The sequence below is a fragment of the Exophiala xenobiotica genome, assembly GCF_000835505.1.
Source record: "Exophiala xenobiotica strain CBS 118157 unplaced genomic scaffold supercont1.2, whole genome shotgun sequence".
NCBI lineage: Eukaryota > Fungi > Ascomycota > Eurotiomycetes > Chaetothyriales > Herpotrichiellaceae > Exophiala > Exophiala xenobiotica.
In genome coordinates, this window is record NW_013562493.1 from 2976859 (window position 1) to 2998359 (window position 21501).

Here is a 21501-nt window from a genome sequence, read left to right on the forward strand (position 1 = left end):
TGGCGGTTGAGTTCAACGCCAGGAGGACCAGAGCTCGAAGGAGAAAGGAAGTATTGATGGCCAAACCCCCAGTTCCATTACGCCGAGGACTCTCTTCGTCAATGGTAGATATAAATATGGAACTTGCTTAGATATGGCCCCCAGTAATGAGCGATGGTTATCATTGAAGCTGTAGTTTTGGGAACAGTGTGTTACTTCTTCACCATGCACGACACAGAGATAGTATACTTGACCAGGTTGTGGCTGACTTTAATGTCTTCTCTTTTGGACGGCTCCAGCGTGGACGAGGCGTCTCCCACCGCACCGGCCTACTGCTTTCCGGGGAGTATGTGTTTAAAACACAAGTTAACCAAAGGTTGACAGCGGCATTCTACCAGCTTACAAGTCTTCCATAGCGTCCGGCGCTTTGGCTTCAGCACGGTAACTGCATCCTACGGACAGGTTATCACAACATCTAGCCGGCTTGCTCTATGGACCTATAGAACTTCAAGGCATCTTGAACCTAATGGTGAGATAATATTGAGAGCCAGGACTCGATAGCATCGCCTCATTTCTTATGCAGGCGGCTAAGGTCGAGTCGTCCCAGGCCATGAGAAGAACCAAGCGCAGCAGGCAGGATTTTTCACAAATGATAGGAGGAAATAGAGCTGGCTTGCGTTGTGTCATCATTTTGAGCCTGCTCACGAATGTGTCTATGAGTGACTTGCCGCCCAAGAACGTCCCAAAGCCGCACTTTGGAAGAACCATCTAGGTGGACGCATACCGGAAACTGCAGGTGTTCCAAGTGTGATGGCAAGAAGTAAGAACTCACCGATGCATTCAAGATGTAGCCAATCATGTTCAGCTTTCGGCCGGCACCGATGTGCGCAGCTGTGTAGTTGCACACCGAGCACCTCGCCGTGGACCATCAACCATACCTTACCCATGTCTACCCCCTCAACATCACCAGCATGACGTGGCCAACCCCGTCATGAGTTCATATGGGTTTTGCTCAATACCAAATTCTGATGGGTCGGTAGCTGGAATATTGTACCTTACGGTGGTAAACTGGAAAGGCCTCTTCGTGTCGGACAGATGTAGTCGTTGGGACAAGAATCAGCCCAGCTCTGCATCCTGACCACTGTTGCTTTAAGAACGTTGTAGGGGAGAATGTTGTTCTTGCTGCACGTAAAGAAGCGCCTCTAGCAGTGGGTAGCCGCTGACTGGGATACAAGCTAGTTCTGGCGAGGTGCTACACTACACTATCGATTCTTACCCCTTCATTGGCAGGCAGACATGGGCAAGCCATTGGCCGGAAGGGGAACCCTTGATCCAACGTGGCAACGAGTTGAGGGGTATGTCTAATGCTATTTGGGTTAGTGCTCCGGTTGGGCGCCTACATCAGGCTGGCGAGTATTTATGAGACTGCTTGGGCGAAATCTTTCTCAGAACTCCCAAACAACTCATTCTCCTTCGTTGTTCTTCGCGATGAATGCCGAACAGATCGTCGAGCAAGCAAACCGTGAGGCCATTCGCCTGGGCGCCGAGAATGAGCAGCAGCGCTCGTCGATCGCAGCCCTCCAGGCGCTGGTGGAAAGCTATAAGGCTGCGATGGCTAATCAGGCAGCGGCGATACTCGAGAGTCAAGCTACGGCTCATGCGGTCATGGTGCAGAGAGACGCTTTTGCATCGCAGGTTGCTTTTATCGAGCAATTTTCGCGAGAAGGTGCCGCTGCATCAGCAGCCGCGATCCGGAATCTTGAGCAGCAGCTGTATCAGGCGAATGCTACAGGGCAGGATTGGAGTCGGCAAGCCGGCAGCCTCAGTGCCCAAACAACTCGTCTCCAGGAGGAGATTGTGAAACTTTCCCAGCAATCCTCTGAGGAATCAGAAAAGGCCAAGAAGAATGTTGAGACAATTGGCCGCCTCACGGTCGAGTTGTCGGTCAATGCAGCAAGGCGTGAAGAGTCCGATGAAAGGTTGCGCGGTATTGAGGGAAAGCTCGACGACCTGACAAAGAGCTTCGGCGGTCTAGTAGCTGCCCGGGATAACCTCAACGACAGTCTCTCGGCATCGAAAAAGGAACTGCAGCAGAACAACCGGAAACAAGCGTCAGTCATGAAGAGCGCGAGAGAACAAAATGAAAAGCTCTCCAAGGAGCTGGAGAAGGCTGAAGCGCGTTTGCAGGAGCACGATAAATCTACAGAAGATCTGCGTCGAAAAGCTGATGTGGAACGAAAACTCCAACGCGAACTTCAGAAAAGCCTCGACGATGCCGAAAATATGCGCTCCAGCTTGAAATTCTATCAAGCCCAGGACGAGAAGCACATGAAAACCATTTCGAATTACCAGAAGGAACTTCGCAAGTTGACGGACCAGGACCGAGCGACAGCATTCGCCAAAAGAATCCGAGAGAAGGATGTCGAAATCGAGAAGCTGGTCCAGTGCATCAAGAACTTGGAAACCCAGCTTGGACAGAAGCAGAGGCTGGTGGATATGGCTCTCGCCAGAGTCAAGATGAGCACAGCCGTCGCACAGCGAATGGAAAAGGACACCGCAGCCTGGAAGGGCGACTCTTTGGCCAATGGCTTTCGAAGCCTCGTCTCACACAAAGTTGCACGAATGGAGCTGGCCAAGGAAACTGTGGACGCTGTCTTTGCAGCCCTAAGAGGCATCGACTCGGCCCAAAAGGCCATGCAGTCCGTCGCCACAATCAAAGGGATATTATCCACGGTGGAGTACCGCATGGTCACCTACGGCAAGGACACGATGGAGACGATCGCCGGCGTAAACTCGCTGGTGGCAGACATCAAGAAGCTTGTGGAGGGTGCGAAGGAACCCTCGGACTTCGAGAAGCTGATAACAGACGTCAGAGCGCTGCAGGTTGGATTTGCGAACTCCCTCGAACAGGAGAAGAAATTGTCAGTCATATAATTGTTCTCAACAGGTATGTAACCACGGAGTCTGCCAGATGCATGGTTGTCAATCTGACTTGACCTAGCCCAAGGACAAATGTCTTGTCTTGCTGAGAGGTGCTGGGAGTTGCTTGGAAGAGAACGCATGTCTTCTCGGTTGCCGGTGCATGGCCAATGATGGCCTGATAAGTGGAAAGCTATGATTACTGAGGTCAGGTGCAATGAGGTCTTTCACTTGGTTTGAGAACACAGACTATATAGTCGTCGGCGAACTCATCACTAAGTTTCATAAGTAAGCGCTACCTTCTCTTATGGCTTTTTGGTCGTCTCCATCCAATGAGCGCAGCTCTCTGCGGCTGGTCTCGCATTGAAGAATAGATGGTCTCGAGGTATATGTTGTCACTCGAAAGACGGTTACGGATCTATTCGCCAAGTTGAAAGAGAGGAGGTTATCATGCAGATTCCTATGACAGCCTCGTCGGATAAAACCACCGGCATTTGAAGCCGCCAAGAGGATCTATCCTGGTTGATTGCCTAGCATTTCCAACCACCCACGAGCCGGGGGGAATACATAAAAACTTGCCCAAACAAGCAGGTACCTTACTAAATTAGGGCGTAAGGGCAGTTTTGATGACACGACAACGAAGAAACAGCTTTACTAGATTAGGCTAGAAGGGCATGGGACGCAACTTGTCTGCCTCGCGACAAATGATCTACCTGAACGGAGGCACGCTCCATTGCCCACGCATACATAACCCTGTGCGAAGGTTTGCTCCAGGTAGCGAATGTTGCTATGCCCTAAGATACCACAGACATCCTCAGAGCCCTGAAGCAGATCTAGTCTGGTGCAAACAGATCAGTCGGCAACTGCAGCACCCGCTGTTTCTTGAAGCCGCTTGGTTTTCGAACGAAACCATAAAATTCATGTCAAACCCAGTGCTCGAGCAAGGCTTCCATCGAGCTTGCCGTAAGAAAGCCATCACCAGGACAACCGATGCTACCACTAAGAGCCCTACATAAGAAGAGACCCAGAGCCAAACGAGAGGCCACAGGAAAGTAAGGTATGGCTTCTCGTGCTGTGAACCCACAAACATCGCCATTACAATCATTGGGAAAGCTGAGTTCCATGACCCGCCGCATCATGAAGAGATTCTTCGTCATAATATACTTCTGGGATGCATTCATTATGAATTCGTCCCCAACATTCCGTACTGATTGTCTTTCCACTTCTCAGACCATGTATGCTCTGAACAGCTCAACCTCCTTGAAGGGGTCCAGATAATCCGGCTCGGGTTTGCTTCCACCGTTCGGGACAGGGCTTGGACACCGATGATCTAAGAGGACCGAGGACCTCCCGACGATATCCATCCAACATCGGCGGACCAGTTCCAAAGAGTAAAATGTGTTACAATACTTCGGTCTCTGTTTCTTGATTATGAGACGGTCCTCTGTCACTGACGATCCATACTTTTCGAAGATGCATCGGTACTGGTATTTCCCAGGCTCGGAACTGGGGTCTCTGCAGAGGGTGTAAAGGCATTGGAGATTTTGAAAATGTTGGATGAAGGCATCATCATTTCTTTCACACACGTAATATGCCACCATATACAGTGGCTCCAGCGAGGAGGGACTACTAGAAACCTGTGAGTAGGAAATTCTAAAAGCTGGCTCTCAAACAAGACTTGCCTTTCCCCTCGTGGTCCACAAAACAACAGTTCCAGTTTTTTGATCCAGTCTTTCAGCTTCGTGGCAGTTAGCTTGCTAATAGCGAGAGGCTTATTGAATAGACAGGAAGTGTTCAGGAACTCTGCCAGCTGTTTCAAGTCGCAGTTTTGTGTGTCCCATAGTTCTGGATTGTACCGGCCACAGAAGGGGATGAGAGCAGAGCTGGAGAGGACCAGCCAGAGGTTCATTTCGCAATTGAAATCCTTGCAGGCAAATTGTCGTAGTCGCGACGGAGATGGCTTTCGAGGCCAGATCGTTAGCTGGCCTATATCTTCAAGGATATGACTTAGCTGACTGCGTAGCACAGATTCTAGACGCTCTGGACGCTCTGGGAGCGCATCAGGGAAGGCCGACGCAAATTCTGTAGTGAACCCTTTCCAGCTAATACTGTGATCTGTTTGTGCATCTTGGAAGCTCTCATATCCCTCTGCGCCTACTCTCGGAAACCATGCATCCTTGTCCCTTTGAACCAAGTCATCCAGTAAACGGATGTCGCCGGACTCATAATGGAAGCCACAGAGTGTCGATAAACAACCCAATATGAGTAGACTCTGCCTCATTTTGAGCTCAAAATCGCGCTGTTCCTTACCAGTGGTACATGTTGACTGATCCATCCCTTTCAGCTAGGGCGGTGGTGCCTGGGCCGAGTTTCAATCGACTGGAATCAACAAGGTAAATCGATTTTTCGGGAGGGAGACCTTGAACCTGCCAGCCTCTTCGGCAGCGGAGGAATACGGTCCTTTGAGCTTCGACGACGGTCACCTGGAACAGTACGAGGTGCCAAGTCGAGAAGTTGCCCTTCAGGGCAATTGACACAAGTTCTGGCAATGACACTATTGAACCTGTCAATTGTTCGATGTTACATACGATTCATCGTCACGCGCCTTACTTTGTTCCCCGCAAATTGATGGGTGACATCTGCCCTGTTGGCTAGTATTGCAATGGGACTTTCCCTCGTCATGCGCATCCCAATCACGCAGCTAACCTGCAATGTCGGAACGCCAGTGACGACAGGGCGAAGAACCGTTTGAGGTGCCTGTGCGAAAACTCATGCTCATTGCGACACGAACCCATGATCAGCATCCCTGCGAGTCTTTGTCTTCTGAGTGTGTGATGTCTTGTGGTCCTTTATTGATAGCGGATCCACGTCGCAAATATCACACTTGGAGTTGGCGGGCGTGGGCTCTCGACAAAGGTCTTGAGGATGCGAGAATGATTAGTCGGCGAATCGGCTCGACGTCGCCGCTTTCAGGACGCTCTCACGGCTCTCTGGAGAGAAATTGACCACAGCATAGCCAGCCGCTTCGGGAGACCATGGAAGCCATAAGCCGACGGATGAAAACCCTGTTCCAACCCGTTCTGTATTTACTTCTGTATTCTCGACCTGGATTCCGGCCGAGCTGTTGCGTCACACAATGTGCGGGTCACGTGTAGGCGCGATCGAAACGGCTTGCATACCAGCCAACTTTGAACGTTCAGCCTGATTGCGCAGTCTACGACCTATTTCTTCTTCGAGATTGCAAGGGCCGTGGCTCAAATGTAAGCTCGTTGCAAGGCATCAAATCCACCGGAGCTTGAGATTCCCATGGTTCCTCCATTTCTCGGCAATTCTAGGTCGGTCCTCGATGAACACTGTCCACATCGGCATCGGCATCGCCAACTCACCATCCGAGTTCCGCCAGCCTCCACGTCGATGCCTCCTCAACCCCTCGAAGAGTACCTGTTAGGCCGGATCTGCGTCCTCCCCAAAGAGCTGACGGCCGCGCGAGCCATCCTGGAGGAAGAGCACGAACAATATTGGAGTCAGGTGCCGTACGATAACAACAGCTACGTGCTGGGCACATTCCTGTTCACAATGTGGTGATGGCATGCCTGCCTGCGCTGGTGTATGGTACCATCTCTGCTGCCACCATCGCTTTCCATTGAGTGGTTGTCAGCTGTTTCCTGATCCACAGAGAATCCCCTTTGGTAACATTACACATCGGTGACACTCAATTCTGTCCGGTATTCTCTGACGATAAGAGACTCGTAGATAGATACAGCTTAGTGCCATTCACAGAGACTTCTAGGCTGTTGTGGAAGGCCGGCGCCGCTTCGAGCCTATGGAGGTATTTTGTTGTTGTCTGGCACCAGTTTCTGGCCATCCTTTCCACGCCACGGATTTCACTTGAGGCAACACGATCCGTTGCTTCCCAAGCGAACATATCGTCGATAGGTCCATCAATTGGCAGTCGGCGTTGTCTCAGATTCTTCAGAGCCAACTCGTGGAAGAGTGTAAGCGACAGGTCAGAATCTTCTTTATATCCCTTCGCGCGCTGATGCAAGTCGAAGAGAGTATATGCAAGACACCAGATATCAGCTCGCTTATCATAGGGTGCAGTCTTTTGTCCGTCTTTGAGTGCGCGTATTTCGGAAGCGAGATAGTGCACGGTACCCTTGAAGTGATCTGTTGATTGGTCTGCCAATATGGCATGTGCAAAATCTGTGATTGTGGTGATAGGCTCCGGTCGAAATGATACGAAGATATTGGTTGGTGTTACATCTCTGTGCATGATACCTTTCGAGTGCACCCATTCTAGGCCTTGAACAGCTTTGCCTGAAGCATCAAGTTTGGTCCCATAGTCGTCGTCCGACATCCGCAAAGTTTCAAAGTTCATATCTGCTAGAGGACGATGAAAGACATAAGCGTCATCGACGGGACTTTCAAAGGCGGTTGAAGCGATAGTAGCCCGTCCACACTTGCTCGGTCTTCATAGTCTCCTCGTTGTCAGAATCCACATATTCCTCGTGCACTGCAATGGTTCTCTTTCCGGGTTGATGTGTATGGAGGTTTTCCGGTCGAAAGCTTCGCCAGGGTGGGCTAGAGCCACTGCGCCGACGCTGTTGAATGCTTGTTTGGTGGCTGCATCATCGGGAAGCAGGTGAGCAAAGTCGCCCTCTATGCGTGCATGTACTTACGGCGGTACTTGAAGATCATCCAAGACCTCGGTATCAGGTGTTCCTGGAGCTTCACGGTTGGTTGAAATCATTTCTTCCATGGCTGCGACTGGTCTTGCTAAGAACATCGCTCAGACGGCATTCTCGTAGTTCGGGCAAGAGGCTTCGCTTGAAACAGTAACGGAGGCGCCGGGGACTACACCAAGCCTGAGGCAACTACAAGTCAAGAGCCAGACCATTGACACTGTTCCCATCTCCACAAGTCTCGCAAACACTACCTCTATCTGGACGTGCCAAGATACTCACGACGTCTCATCTGTCCTCACAATTCGAAGGCCATTTGTAAACCTGACGACTTCAATATTTCCCCTCTTTATGAATTTTGACTGTTCACGAGCTCCCAACCACCAGCTCAATCAACGACGAGGCCAGTCATGATCCTGTTTCGCAAGTCGAGCTCAACCGATGGCAGCAACGATGAATTTCTCCACCTACTCTCGGAGAAATTGACCTACATTCGGAATCATCTCTGCGTCGATGATATCTGTCCGCGCTCTGTTGCGCCAGCCTATCGAGATTCAGAGCAATCGACATCCCCAGCACGCTCACCGTCGGAGACACCGCCTTTGTCTCAGCCGTCGTCGGTTTTGGTCCCCGAAGAACAACGGCCCCGATCTGCGGCCCCTCTGAATGCGAAGGCGACCCCAAGCATTGAGAAATCATCTCGAAAGATAGCAAAGCCTAAAGGAGTTGAAGCAAAGCAAAGATCTCGACGTATTGGCAAAGGAAGAATGATCACAAGAGCAATGGGCAGCCGCAGATACGGTGTTCTGGAGACTCGATGCAACTGGCCGTCGAGAACGGTATACACCAGCACTTGAAATTTAAAAGTTGCTGTGAAGGTCGGCCACTCTGACGGTTGGTCCCTGTCCATTATCATGCGATTGGGAAACCGCAAGACGAGCTCTCGCTACCTACAGCCTATCATCCTGGCGCATTCTAAGTCAACTTTCAGCTGGGACGTATGGATCGGCCCTACACGTTATTACACTCAGAGATGGAGGACTTTCAAGAACAAAAGAGGGCGTGGCTGGCGAGTTGATTGGCTTAACCACACGGGTGCCGGCACACCGAACGCGATTGCTGGCGAAGTATGTAATGAGGACTTCACCCATACCATGAATACGAGATCCCTTTCCCCCTTTTATCAATTCTTCGCAACATCCTAGATTGATGGTGACTAGCTTCCGAAAAGCTCTAGCTGCTCGCAACCATAGCCAAGATCGTGCTCTCCGCTATACATACACTTTTACTATTCGTCGATTCGTCTCCTTCCCTGTTCGCGGCCATCATGGGCGTGTGGTGTTGGCATGGACTTTGGACATCATCCTAGCGTAGTACCCGCTTGCCGCACCTCTCGCCATAAGGTTGGCTGACTCCATGTTCTCCATTGCCCATCGTAACCATGTCTGGCAGTTCCACGTCGATGGCTTTGGCCGGGGGGCTCTAGTGGTCCGAAGAACGTGGTTCAGCAGCTCAAACCTTGGACACTGGTATGCTGGAGACGGGTATTTCTTGATGGGGTGTTCGTGGAGCCCCGTGGGTTCTGATCTCTCGCTTGTCGTTCGAATTTCATCTCTGATTCTGTGGCGACGTCCTCGACCACATGATAGATATAATACCGTCTTGAAACTGGGTGAAAGATAGACAAAGCGACGTGAGCTTCGTTAGACCTGAGACTTGGCTCGTCGTAGACGATTATGTGGATGCTGAGATTGGACATCGTGGACCTACTTGACTCATTAGATCCTTGCGGGCCAGGAAAGACGTCGACGACTGCCACATCACCTTTGTTATTGACTGATAGACCTAGCTGTTCCTGATAAATAGAGATGCCACATACACGGACACATACATATACATACACTCATCGGCACTGGCCGCAGAGGCTCGCTTGCTGGCCAGCTGGGCTCGCAATTAGCCGCCAATGGTAAGGCATACATCCTCAAGTCACCAAACGCCCTTTGGCCGCTCCAGCTGCCAACAGTCCATCAGCAAGGCGACCAATGTTGCTGATGAAACTTCAGACCGAAGCACCCGATTGATCAAGAACCTTGGAGCGTGCCACTGGCCACTCAGCTCACGGGTGGGGAGCATTTCGAGTACTTTGTCAAGACCCAATCTACTACCAACCAAGGCGTCTTGTCCAACCGTTCGGCAAGCCGCCCGGTGTCTGCAACACCTGCTCACTCAACAATCCGCACGATAATGGGACAGCAAGACTATATGCAACGGCCTGTATCTGCTCGTACAGAGTCTAAAGGCAGAATGATCCGCCGCGTACGTAGCTCATAGGTCAATTAGGATATCCGATTTTTAAGCGGCTTCACTCTTCACTCCTCACTCCTCACTCCTCACTCCTCACTCCTCACTCTTCATTCTTCCCTCTTCACTCTTCACTTATGCTTGATACTTTTGTATCTTGACTAATAAATTACCTTGGTCGTTTGATAACTCTTTCCCCATGTCTGACTTGGCTGTTTAGCATGTTGTCCACCGCGAACTCCACGTCATAGCGCACCTTCGAACCACCAATCTCCCAACACTGCTGGCACCAGCACAAGAACTGCTTATCTGTTGAGAATTGGACCATCTTAACGTACTCCCAGTACTCAGGGTACCAGCCGGCGTACTCCCAATCGATTATGCCTGTAATTCTCCCGCCTTCCACCAGGATGTTATGCATTCCTAGGTCTCCATGCGAAAATCGGATCCGATGGGTACCTAGGCCCACGAGGCAGTTGCGAATCGTTTGGACAAAGAAATCGGAGAAATATTGTCGTGATTCAGGGTGGATAAGGGAGACCAGCCATTCGTTGAAGTCGCACTCTGAGGGAAAGGGACCTCCAAGTTCAGCGCCACTGGCTCTGAGATCGGCAGCCGGGCCTATGCCGTCCACTGCTCCAATTATGGAGTCTTCTGGAGCCTGAATAGATCGTAGTTGTGCTAGAATTATCGCCAGATCGTCTAGAACCGTTGTTTTCTCGCTGTCAGTTATTGTGGGCCAGAGATCACGGAGTAAAGATCCAGGTAGCACAGACATGGCGAAGTAGCCTGTCTTTTCCCCATCGTCTTCGTCGACCTCCCAAGTCCCATGGACCTCTGGAACTGGAATATTCGGGCATTTCTGTCGAACGAATTCGATTGCCATGATCTCGCGTGAAGTTTGAACGGCGGGCCCGAATTTGACAACGTAGGATCCGGTTATGCAGACCCCATACCTAGCCCCGTAGTGCCCGACGATCCACGTTGAGGAGGATCGAATTTCGGCATCTGTCACTCGTACTGTCATTGTGCGAGATCCTTTTTGGAGCGGTGGTGGACTGATATTAATGATGGACAATCTCAAATGCAGCCGTGGTCAGCATGATCCAAGTCCTTTTGTTAGCTTTTTGGGGAGGACATGTGGCTCTCCCCCAGGTCTTGGCTCGGCTGCTACCGTGGTGACTAAGCAAATTCAGCTGACACATCAATTGATCACGTGCGCATAACTGTGAGAGTTGGCTCCAGCGAGCCAGCTAGGCCACATCGCCCGCTACACCGTGTACTAAGCCTAGAAGATTTTGAAGTAGTTGCGGGAAAGCGTAGAGCGCAAAAGTCAAGTTGCACCAGTGTCACTATGGTTGACCGAGATTCCGTCATTCATACTCCTCACCTAACAAGCCTTTAATTCTGAGATATCTAGAAGTAACGTGCTGGCAGGAAGGCCAAATCAGCCGTCTACACAGAACATCGTCCAACAAGAACCAATCATCTCAAAAGAACATGGCTCCCAGCTGGAAGTTCAAGCTGTGTAGCAGCTATTCATTGCATACTTGAGAGGAAATTGGCTCTTGACTCGCCCTTACGTTTATCTCCTTTGACGGCCGGGCGCCCAAGTTGACTCAACCGACTGGAAGCCTATGAAACGCCTGTCCTGGGTTCCTACCAACCCTTCCAGCCCCCTCAGACACGAACAATAACAATGAATCGATTGGCAACAGATGGGTTTTGTGATCCCAAGGTCCACAGGATGGTGTCGAGACCCTGCACACTGTTTGCAGAAAGTTTCGCCAACGCCGCTGCTCCTACATTGTTCCAAAGGCAACTTGTGGGTCCATACCGACGAACCAGTGAGGCGTGGCAACTGCTCTGAATATGCTTGCCAAATGATGTGGGTGGACTTTAGGAGAAAGCTACGGGAACAAAGGTCTTGCTGTGACCAATATCGCGAACCCTCGATGTGAGACAGAGTGAAGCGCCTGATTTTGGTACGCATGCATCATAAAACATATTCGCAGCTCGCAACAGCCTATGAATTGTCAGTGATTGCCAAACACGCAGAGGACGATGATCTAATATGCTGGTACGGGTAGGAATGCCAATCATTTCTGACGGCATGGGCTCCAACTGGAATCTCAGTGGGCAGGCAATGGGGTACAAAGGTGTCTCCTGAGCGGGCTGGGCCTCCCTCCCCGGCCACAGCTGACAAAAGGCAATGCGTAAGGAGGAGGGACTGGTCCACTCCTGCAAAAGCTTTCCAACAGTTGGAACTGGCTCATACACAAATTGTCGCTTCTGCGTCCAACAAGCCATGTGGAGAAGCGCTGACGAAGTATAGAGGCCAGCCTGAATCCAGCCTCACGATCTCCCATCTCTGACTCTTCCTAATTTCCAAACACTTGTACTGGTAGCATACTCCCTTTTGTTGCCCTTTGAGAATGTATGCAGCGGCCAAAAAAGCCGTCTTACTCGCTAGAGTCGTGGCTGATTACATCAGTCAAAAATTACGGTACGTTTCATCTGTGCTGGCGGCAATGTCAGATGGGTGTTCAAATACTGAGTCAAATTACAGGAGTGGACAAGAGAAAAAGGACACCAAGGACGACAACCCCGTACCAAACCCGTATGATATCTCGGATCTCGAGAAGTACCTTCGTCCTCTCCTCCAAATTTGGATTCTTATTGAGATTCTTTAGTCAAAAACACGACCAACGTCATGGAGAGGAGAACCGACATGAATTGAATTAGCACCCTCTCAAAGGAGTCTCAAGTCTTGGTGCCTATAAGACGCTGGTGATCTGGCCAAAACTGACGTTGCCCTCCGCCGTCAAATTCAATAGATACCATGCTTCTGGTCCATGTATCTTGAGCAATCAAATCTGCTGATAGATCTTTCTGAATCCGCATTGTGACTTTGAATTTCGATTCACCCTCCCTTGCGGAGCGCACCTCTTGCAAATTCGCGGCCTCCCCAATGTTGACGGGAATATCAAACACGTTGCCCCGGCAAGCGACCTGGAAGGAGACTCCTTTGACATAGTCCAAAGCACTCTCCATCTTGGCGCTTTTCTCGCACGGAAGCGGTGTCTTCGGTGGAACGAGTTCCAAGTAGCCATCGAAAGCTTGGATGCCATAAGATACTGGCGAACTTTCGTGAAGCTGTAGCCAAGCCAACGACTTTGTTGTCTCTGTTTGGGCCGGCGTGGCCGGAGCAGGCGCAGATGGCGCAGATGGCGTGCTGGTCGATATTTTCGCTCTTTGCAAGGGAATCATAGACCGGTGAACAGTGAGTGGTGGCCTCAAATCAAAGGGACATTTGGTATTAGGTCTTGGTAGATGTCGAGGAAGTATTGATCTCAGGATGCCAATGGATTGAATCATATCGTGACATAAAGTCTCCTCCCCAGGCTTCAGGTCAGATCATTAGGATAAAAAGAGGATTGCAAAGCAGAAATGGAGGCGGAGTGCGAGATGCAGGATGGCACCCATGGAAACATCATGTGCCTGTCAAGCTAGACCCGATTAGTGTCAGCTCAGGGAGCTTGCCCCGTGACTAGACCCCACGAATCACTGACGGCTTTCAAAAGCGGGCGTTTACTTGGCCGAGCTGCCTACGGAGTACGAGCAAATGTTTTGGGCAATGGATGTGCTGGCAGCATCAACACAGTATTCACCTTGTCCAGAAAGATACTCCTTAACTGCTGGCTCCGATCTGGGTTTGGGGGCGCCAGTCTACAGCACCGTCACCGAATCCAGCTACCCTCCTCGACCAATATCTTTCCCCCTCCAACAAACTTCGTGGCTTCACGACATGGGGCAGCTTCGTGACCTTCTCCGAAAACCGGCAAGCCGTGGACAGGGCCACTAAGCTGGAGTTTGGTGCACTCTATGGCGTGCTTCACCATTTCTGCAAAACAATTTTGGAGAGGTTCAATACGTTCTAAGTGGAATTCGCCAGGGGCGACTGCAGAAATGAGCTTGAGTAGGTCGCTTCAAAGGGAGCCACGGCCTGTTTTCGAAAGGAGTAGGCCTGAGACTGAAAGGCTTCGAACAGAGGAAAGAAAAGGCGACGCGAGATTCCTGAGATCCATGGACACGCCAGTTGCAGGAGCACTCAACAATGCTGGACTGGTACCTCACCGTCTTGCCTGAGCTGTAAGGCGTTTAACAGCTGCTACTTCATCTTCGTAGGCTTCTCTTTCCTTCTTCTATGCCCGCATCGATTGAGACCCCGTTACAGAAAATCTATTGCAAAAGCCCCGTCACAAAAGCCCGTCAGATCCGCCGCCGACCACAACCATGCCCGCATTGCCTGACACCTCGGTACAAAAGCCTGCTAGATCCGACTGTCAGGTGTGTCGACCAACCCTGCACGTTTCCGACTTTCGTAAATCCAATCGCAGCATCTCATGACTCCCTGTAATCGAAGGTCTCTCTTGAGTAGCGCTCGGAGTCCGTCCCAATCGAAGGATGTCTTTTGAGGATTGTCAATATCGAGAAAGTCGGCCAGTTGAAATTGAGGATCGTCTGTTGGAGGTATAATAGACATTCGACTTCCCTTTCGTCTTGGTTGCCCAGTTCGAGGGTCACAAGTCCAAATCTCCAGAAATACTTCTGAGATCTGTCCTACCCATTGATATCCTTTGTACTCCACTGGACCATATTCTCCCTGAAGAGAGAAATCCTTTTTCCTAACTTGAGATCTATCCTCAGGTATATTGAGTTTTGAACAAAGATCCAAATCGAAATCAAGTGGACAACGATATGTTGGGGTTTCCACAATGTTGATGAGAACGACCATTGAACATGTCGAACCGAGGAGCCAGTGTCGAATATCTTCTCGAATATTGTTGTATTCTTCAGAGAAGCCAATCTCAAGAATCCATTTAAGCTCATCTTCATCAGTATCGTTATTTGTCATAAAGATTCCGAGATCTGGGACTTTGCTTGAACCTTCATATTCTCCTCCAAATTGATTGAGTTTGACATTTGTCTGGAATCGAATTCTTTTGTGATCATGTTCAGGAAGGGCTCGATCAAATAGAAGAATAAAGTACTTTTCAAGAGATTTGATAATAGTTTCGTGTAAACAAGAAGTCATGGTGTCGATTTTGAGAGTCGATATAGCGGAGTTGTAATGAAACCGGGGCCCCCACCTGTAAATAGTACTCAGTTAACGTTAGAAGAGAGAGGGATAAACAGAAAACGTACCTTTCCGTCCTCGGGCCGTTAAGATCGAATTCTTCCTGTATCTTTGACCACTCAAGCTCAGATATCCTACAGAGAAAGGTCTTGTCGAGGTAGTAGTCTCTGGCTCTCGATTGAGGGTCGTAGAATTGCTGTAGATATGCACGCGCTTGTTCAATTCCAGAACACTGTTGAGCTGCTGAGAGTTGTTAACGAGTAGAATAGAAGAGCGGAGATATTCTGACCATATTGCTGAGATATAGGCGAGCCCGAGCTGTCCACGCCGTCTGAATCCATGTTTTGAGACATTCAATGAAGCTGAAAGATATTATGATGGTGAGCTCAAGTCTCGCCTTCCGACAAGAGACAAGAGACAAGTCCCACCCTTGGACGAGAGAGAGAGACGAGAGGGGGACGAAAGAGAGACAAAGGACAAGAGCCAAGAGACAAGTCTTATTCTCGGGCGAGAGATTACCCTTGGATGAGAGAGACAAGAGACAAAGGGTAAGCTCAGAGATGGGATGAAAAGGGTAAGATAACAAAGGACAAAGGACGCGCTCAGTGAGTTACTTATAGCTCTGGGGGGTCCGAGCGCTTGGCGGAATGTTGCGACATTCCTTCATTCCTTCATTCCTTCATGCCGACTCACTTCAAGAGACTCTATCCATTTCCACCTTTGGGCCTGAGAACGACCTGAGGCTCGCCGCTTCAACCTGGGCATGCCCGGCATGTGACTGATATCGTGTCAATTCGGCCCGAGCAACGGATCAATCGTGCCCATATCTGGGCCAGAGCCCTGTTACCGGCACCCGCCAATTGCCAATTTACCTTCAACTGTGCCCTGCGTGTGACTTAGCAACCACTTTCAGTTCTGTTTCTGGTAACACATACGCGTCCCATGCCTACGACGGAAGAGTGTTCATGCGAACATGGTTGCACCGACTGAATTCTGCCTACGTGGAAGGTCTCTTAGGAGTGTCCGCTAGCTAAATGCTGATGTCTTCCTTCCCCGTTTCAGATGTACGCGGTTTGTTGGTCGTTTCACAAAAGACCTTCATCGACGACGAGACGATGAATGGGTCGCTGCTTCTTCGAGCCGGTCATCTCTCTCGCCTTCCACCGAAGCCGTCTGCCCGAGTACCGCTGCGGTGTTTAGATGATTGCCAGTGCTGGTGTCACCTACCGTGTAGTTCTTCGCTCCCTGCCAGTCATTTCCGACTGCTTAGGGCACTTCTTTCTCGGTTGCTCCAATTTACCTTGGTATCTCTCCAGCTTCGTCTCGTGCAGCGAGCAGACTTGCCGACGCAGCTATCGCCCGGCAGAGGCTTATTTTCGATACCTCGCACCACCTTGGTCGGCCAGTCCTTCAGCCACTGGCACCGACCCACCAGCATTTAGTTTTTTGTTTTCTCGAGAAATACCGCTATATACCATATTCTTACATATTCCAGTAATTCCTTCCCGCGTCGGCAACCAGCTCTCAATTTGATCAGCCGGCAACGGAATATCCCCGGGTTAGTCGGGGCTGCGCGGTTGCGGTCCCGACCCAAGAGAGAGATGTTCATTCACCAAAGTAGTGACCCAAGTTGAATATCATAATACTCAGCGGCGAATCTTGACCTCTCCCAAATCTATTTCCGTTTCAAGATCCGAGTATCTCGCCATTTGCACTGGTACGGTCGTGCACGGTCTTTGCTACTGCAGAGCATTGACCCACGTTACGTTTCGTTCTGCTGGCTTACCATCCACTCCACCTTCCATAGCCGCAACAACGCACCCTCGCTATTGCTGCCTCGAATAATACGCGTTGAGCTTACTGATTGTCCTATGAAGCCAGTCCACTTATCATGGTTGCAGGTAAACGACCTCGGTCGACCAACGACGATGACACGCCTGAACCCAAACAGAAAGCTCAAAAACATGAGGAACCGGTTAGCTCTGCCGCTCAGCTCAACGAGAGGCTTTTCAAGAAGATGGGAAGGGAGCGTTGAAAAAATCCCACTGTTGACCTTACGACCATCTTTCCCTCGAGATATTCGGAGCGTCTTGCGGAGCGTCTTCCGAAGGACTGCTCAGAACCTAAATGCGCAGAGATCGACCAAACGGATGATGCAACGATCGATAACCTCTCGAACTCACGACATCGTTCTCAAGTCTTTAGCAGCACTGGCAACTCCAACTCTCCTAACTTTTTGGCCTTTCATTTGACATTCATGTTAGACAATGGAACTGCTGGTTATGCTGCGCCGGACGGAGCGAATGCTGCAACCTCTCCCAAGCAACATGATATTCGTTTCCTCATACACCCTTCAGACCAATTGGGGATCCTCGAGCCACCCTCGGCTGCTGTTCAAGACTTGATATCAAGCAAAACGGTGACACCCACTTGCCTCACGAACTGCGATAAAGATTCTCACTTCAATGCGGGTCTCATCACGATTCTTTGAGAGGGGGAGTTGTCGGCAAGAGCCCTGTTCCATCCAGGAGATTGGTGGTGAAAGGCAATGCCCACACAGTTGCAAAGCTTGTGTGGGGAGCAGAAGATCTCACAGAGCACACCACACTCCGATATCTGCAGCAACACGAATGTTCTGTTCGCGAGCAATTGGACGCCATTTTTGTTGACCTCAGAACATTGCAGTTCCCGAACGGCGCCTCACTAGATGGTGTTAGTGGGCAGGGCTGCAAAGATCAGAGGAGACATTTACGTCGCAGCTCTGAGCGGCTTTGGAACGTCGAAGAATTTCTGGATTTTCAATTTTCGAATCCCAAGTATGGAAGTTCAACATTTCTCGAATTTCTGCGCGCGTTTACTCAGGTGGGAACTCACCAGATCGTTTTTACACACGGCGACTTTCGACCAGAAAATGTCCTTGTTCAAGTGACAGAAGACCAAAAATTCACGGTCACAGGCCTCATCGATTGGGAAGACAGTGGCTTCTATCCCGAGTATTATGAGTCAACGAAATCAACGAACTGCTTGAGCACGATCGAAGAATGGGACTGGTGGAGATAGCTTCCTTCTTGCATTGCACCTGAAAAGTCTCCTGTGGAGTGGCTACTGGACTATGTCTGGGGCCGGCATCTTGAATGAGATCAAGGTCTCTTCTGCCCTTAAACCATGGCGCCACGCTTTCTCTTTAGCTCCCACTTGGCCTTCCTGTATACCTCATTGTCATCATTGACAAGGCATTCCTTCTCCAATTCTTCGAGCATATCCAGCACATACTCCTGACAATACCACTCCAGCGTTTCGTTGTCGACCGCTGTTCTTTGCGCAACCCGCTCCACTTCGGCGATGTCGTCTGAGTTGATTGAGTCCAGAAAGATCAATTTGCGGAAGGATTGCGACTTTCATGGGCTAGCATTCACCACATTGCGTTTGAAATCTGGATGACCGCTCGTAACTTCGAATATGTAGTCTTCATAGCGTGGACGACAGAATGCGACGTATAGTTTCGGAGGTCCCATAACAATTGGATACTGGCATTCAATGGCGTTCAATGGCTTTCGAGAGAGATACAGACAAATGGGCAGCTACGCTCAGAAAATTTCCTTTGTCTTCAGCTGCTATATGAACGAAAATCTTTCGAAAGAGCCAGGACACCTGAGGTCAATACAGGGTCACCCCTGCTCTGGATATCAATCTTTCAAGCAGAATGAACGAATCATTACCACCGGCCGAATACGAAGGCCGAGGGGAATGCAACCTTGAGAAGACCTCAGCATCTCGTTGCCCCCAGTGTCTCGTTGTCTCTACCCGGTCGCGTAGTGCCGGCTTTGCATTACCACTGCCTTGACAGGTTGTAAGTTACCAATCCTGGCTGCTTTCGTGCACGGCCAGCGTTACATTCCTTCATCAACTGCATAGTATAAAGGACGCATCACTTTATCTATTCCAAGATCAGGCGTCGAACATTTCCTCTACGGTCCAATGTTGATCTACTGTGCCCTCCCCTGCTTGCTGGATCTTGAGCTGCACAAATGGTTCGAGGTCGTCTCGCTCTTGCTGGTTCAAGAGTTGAATTCGATCTTTGATTGAGGTGAATGGGCCGTAATAGGCAGGGTCGATAAATCTCCAGTAAATATCGTCAAACGCGTAGCTGGACGTGGCGGCAAGACAGAACCAAAAATGACCATTGGAAACTGACTCCGACATCCTGGTGGAGAGGCACTGGCTCTCCAGCAGTTTCCCTTGATGGATAAGGTCATGCTCTTCCTCACGTAGGACTTGTATGAATAATTTGTGTCGTGGGAGATATTGCTCAAAAAAGTTGCCCAAATCACGGTCCCAATCTTCTGGATGCTTGAGAAGGAGCCACCATGGCGAGCAATACGTGAATTCGACAGGGGCGGCATAGCAGTATTCCCAGTCAATGACGCTGCGAATATTCATCTCGTCATCCACGAGGACATTCGAAGGCCGCAAATCGTCGCAATACAATGGAAAAGGCCGGTGATTGTCTTGGACTGAGAAATTTTGGGCAATTTTGGAAAACAGACATCGGGACACGTACTTTTTCCGAGCATCCGTCTCGTCGTCAATCGCATCGTTACGTTGAGTTTTGAGATGTGTCAGGTGAATTTCGGCCAGACAGGCGAAATATTCGTTTGCCGTTGCAAAGGCCTTCTGGGGCAGTGCTTTCACTGGGAAGTTCCCGCATGAGACAATCTGATTCATGTTGATGGTGATTGGTCTCTTTGTCACACACCACTGCTTGGATTCATTTCGCCCTACGGCTCCGATGTGGGCAAATCGACATTTGGAAAGCTCGATCAAGATTTTAGCCATGCTGCGATAGGCTTGAGCCAAAGTAGTCATGTTGACGTTCGGGTCCAATCCTCCTGGTCCGCCGAGCTGTGGTTTGGTCTCGAGATAGTCCGACAAGTCTTTGCCGTCTGCACGAGCCATAACGAGGTACGGCCCGACCTCGCAGCTTTTGGCGGCGATGAGTCTAGGAATCGGGATCGCCGTGTGTCGAGAAAGGTATTGCATTATCATGCATTCGTCATTTGTCTTTTCGTGGCGGAATGCGCTTTTGCCCAAGATCGGGAATCGATAAATACCTCCAAACTTGTCTACTTTGTAGACAATATTGAAGGCACCCATGCCAACAAACTCGGCTTCGGCTTCCACCCCGGCATGATCTGCAACTTCTGCGATTATCCCAGGGATTGCGTCCCTTAGCTTCTGATTCCATGCACAAGTGAGCGCCATGGAGTTTTCGTATACTTTATCGTCGTGGTACATCCTTTCCTATATTCAAAAACAAGACGAGATTAGTATGGTGTAAGTGAGTCAACGTTTTGGGTCGGGTCTGGGTGGAAAGAGGTATAATTGAGAGGGGCAGTCTACCATGATAGATAACAAAGGATGCTTCGATCAATTTGGCGGTGTGACCAACCTTAGAGTAGTTTGGCGCTTCCGCGCGGGAGCGTCGTCGACACTATCCGCTTACTGGAAATTGTGCCGCCACATTGTTCGCATTGACTCTCTCCTGGGATGGACGACTCTCGTAGTCGTAGTAGTTGCTAAAGGTATAGGAATGGTCGCGAAGAGCGTGGACAACGTCACGCATTAGATAGCATTACCACGACCGAAAGGGGAAACTTATTGTGGTAGGCCAACGGCCCTTTCGAGAAGGCAAAAAGAAAGAAGTTGCGCCACCCACCGCCACCACCGCCCCAGGCCGCCTACCCACCCGCCGGCCCGGAGCATCCCGCCTGGCCGCAAACCTAGAGACAGGGTAGAAGAAGACCTGCTGGTGTTACTGAACCAGGCTAAACGCATTAGCGCTGGCGTTCGTCGGATGTACACACACAATTTGTTACGCCTTTTTTCCCCCGTTCGTCGGTTAAAGGGGCTGAAATTTAGGCAGTAGACTATAGTAGTAGACCAAGTTTTTGTCTGCAGCGAGAGCCCTTCCCCTGGTTTAGGAAAGCTATATCAGAGAAGCCCAAGATAAGTCACTGCTTGAGCTACAGTCCAGGACGTGAGCCGTGGAGGGAGTGCTTGCCCGCTGTTGGTGCTAAAGTATGGGGTTTCTGGAAGACTACGACTGCTGCAGGGCAGGAAGTTGACGCAGGAGTTCGACGGCTGAGGACGGGGATTGTGGAGAACGGGGGAACGGGACCTTTTGCATAATGGACGCCATGTAAGTCCAGAGACCGAATGGTTGGCGAAAAAAAAAGCTATGGATTGTTTGGGAAGAACTGACATATTAGCCTTCGAGCGGCATTGCTTCCCGCCTTCAACTTCAAGTTCCAACCATGCCTCAAGCGTGGCTTTTACCAATTTCCGCTACCAAGTAAAGCTTTTGAGCCTTACCAACTTCAAACAGACCCCAGTCGCGCGGCTGCATAAATGACGGGATATCCTTGACACCGGCTTTGGTCACACCCAATGAGGATTCGAGTTCTATCAGCTCTTCGGAAG

At 50.2% G+C, this 21501-nt stretch overlaps 4 protein-coding genes across 4 annotated transcripts; 1 reads left to right on the forward strand and 3 right to left on the reverse strand.

The window, feature by feature from the left end:
• Positions 1-1467: 1467 nt before the first annotated feature.
• PV05_03303 (uncharacterized protein) lies at positions 1468-2913 on the forward strand (the record flags this gene model as incomplete). The annotated part of the gene is made up of 1 exon (XM_013463936.1): positions 1468-2913. One exon carries the CDS (start codon positions 1468-1470, stop codon positions 2911-2913), a length of 1446 nt encoding a protein of 481 aa, XP_013319390.1.
• A 3697-nt stretch (positions 2914-6610) lies between these two features.
• On the reverse strand, positions 6611-7657 carry PV05_03304 (uncharacterized protein; the record flags this gene model as incomplete). The annotated part of the gene is made up of 2 exons (XM_013463937.1): positions 6611-7367; positions 7578-7657. The coding sequence occupies 2 exons, from the start codon at positions 7655-7657 to the stop codon at positions 6611-6613; spliced, it is 837 nt and encodes a 278-aa protein (XP_013319391.1).
• A 2292-nt stretch (positions 7658-9949) lies between these two features.
• On the reverse strand, positions 9950-10971 carry PV05_03305 (uncharacterized protein). The gene has a single exon (XM_013463938.1). The coding sequence runs from the start codon at positions 10906-10908 to the stop codon at positions 10051-10053; it is 858 nt and encodes a 285-aa protein (XP_013319392.1). The 5' UTR covers positions 10909-10971; the 3' UTR covers positions 9950-10050.
• A 7998-nt stretch (positions 10972-18969) lies between these two features.
• PV05_03306 (uncharacterized protein) lies at positions 18970-20644 on the reverse strand (the record flags this gene model as incomplete). The annotated part of the gene is made up of 2 exons (XM_013463939.1): positions 18970-20322; positions 20525-20644. The coding sequence occupies 2 exons, from the start codon at positions 20642-20644 to the stop codon at positions 18970-18972; spliced, it is 1473 nt and encodes a 490-aa protein (XP_013319393.1).
• Positions 20645-21501: the final 857 nt, after the last annotated feature.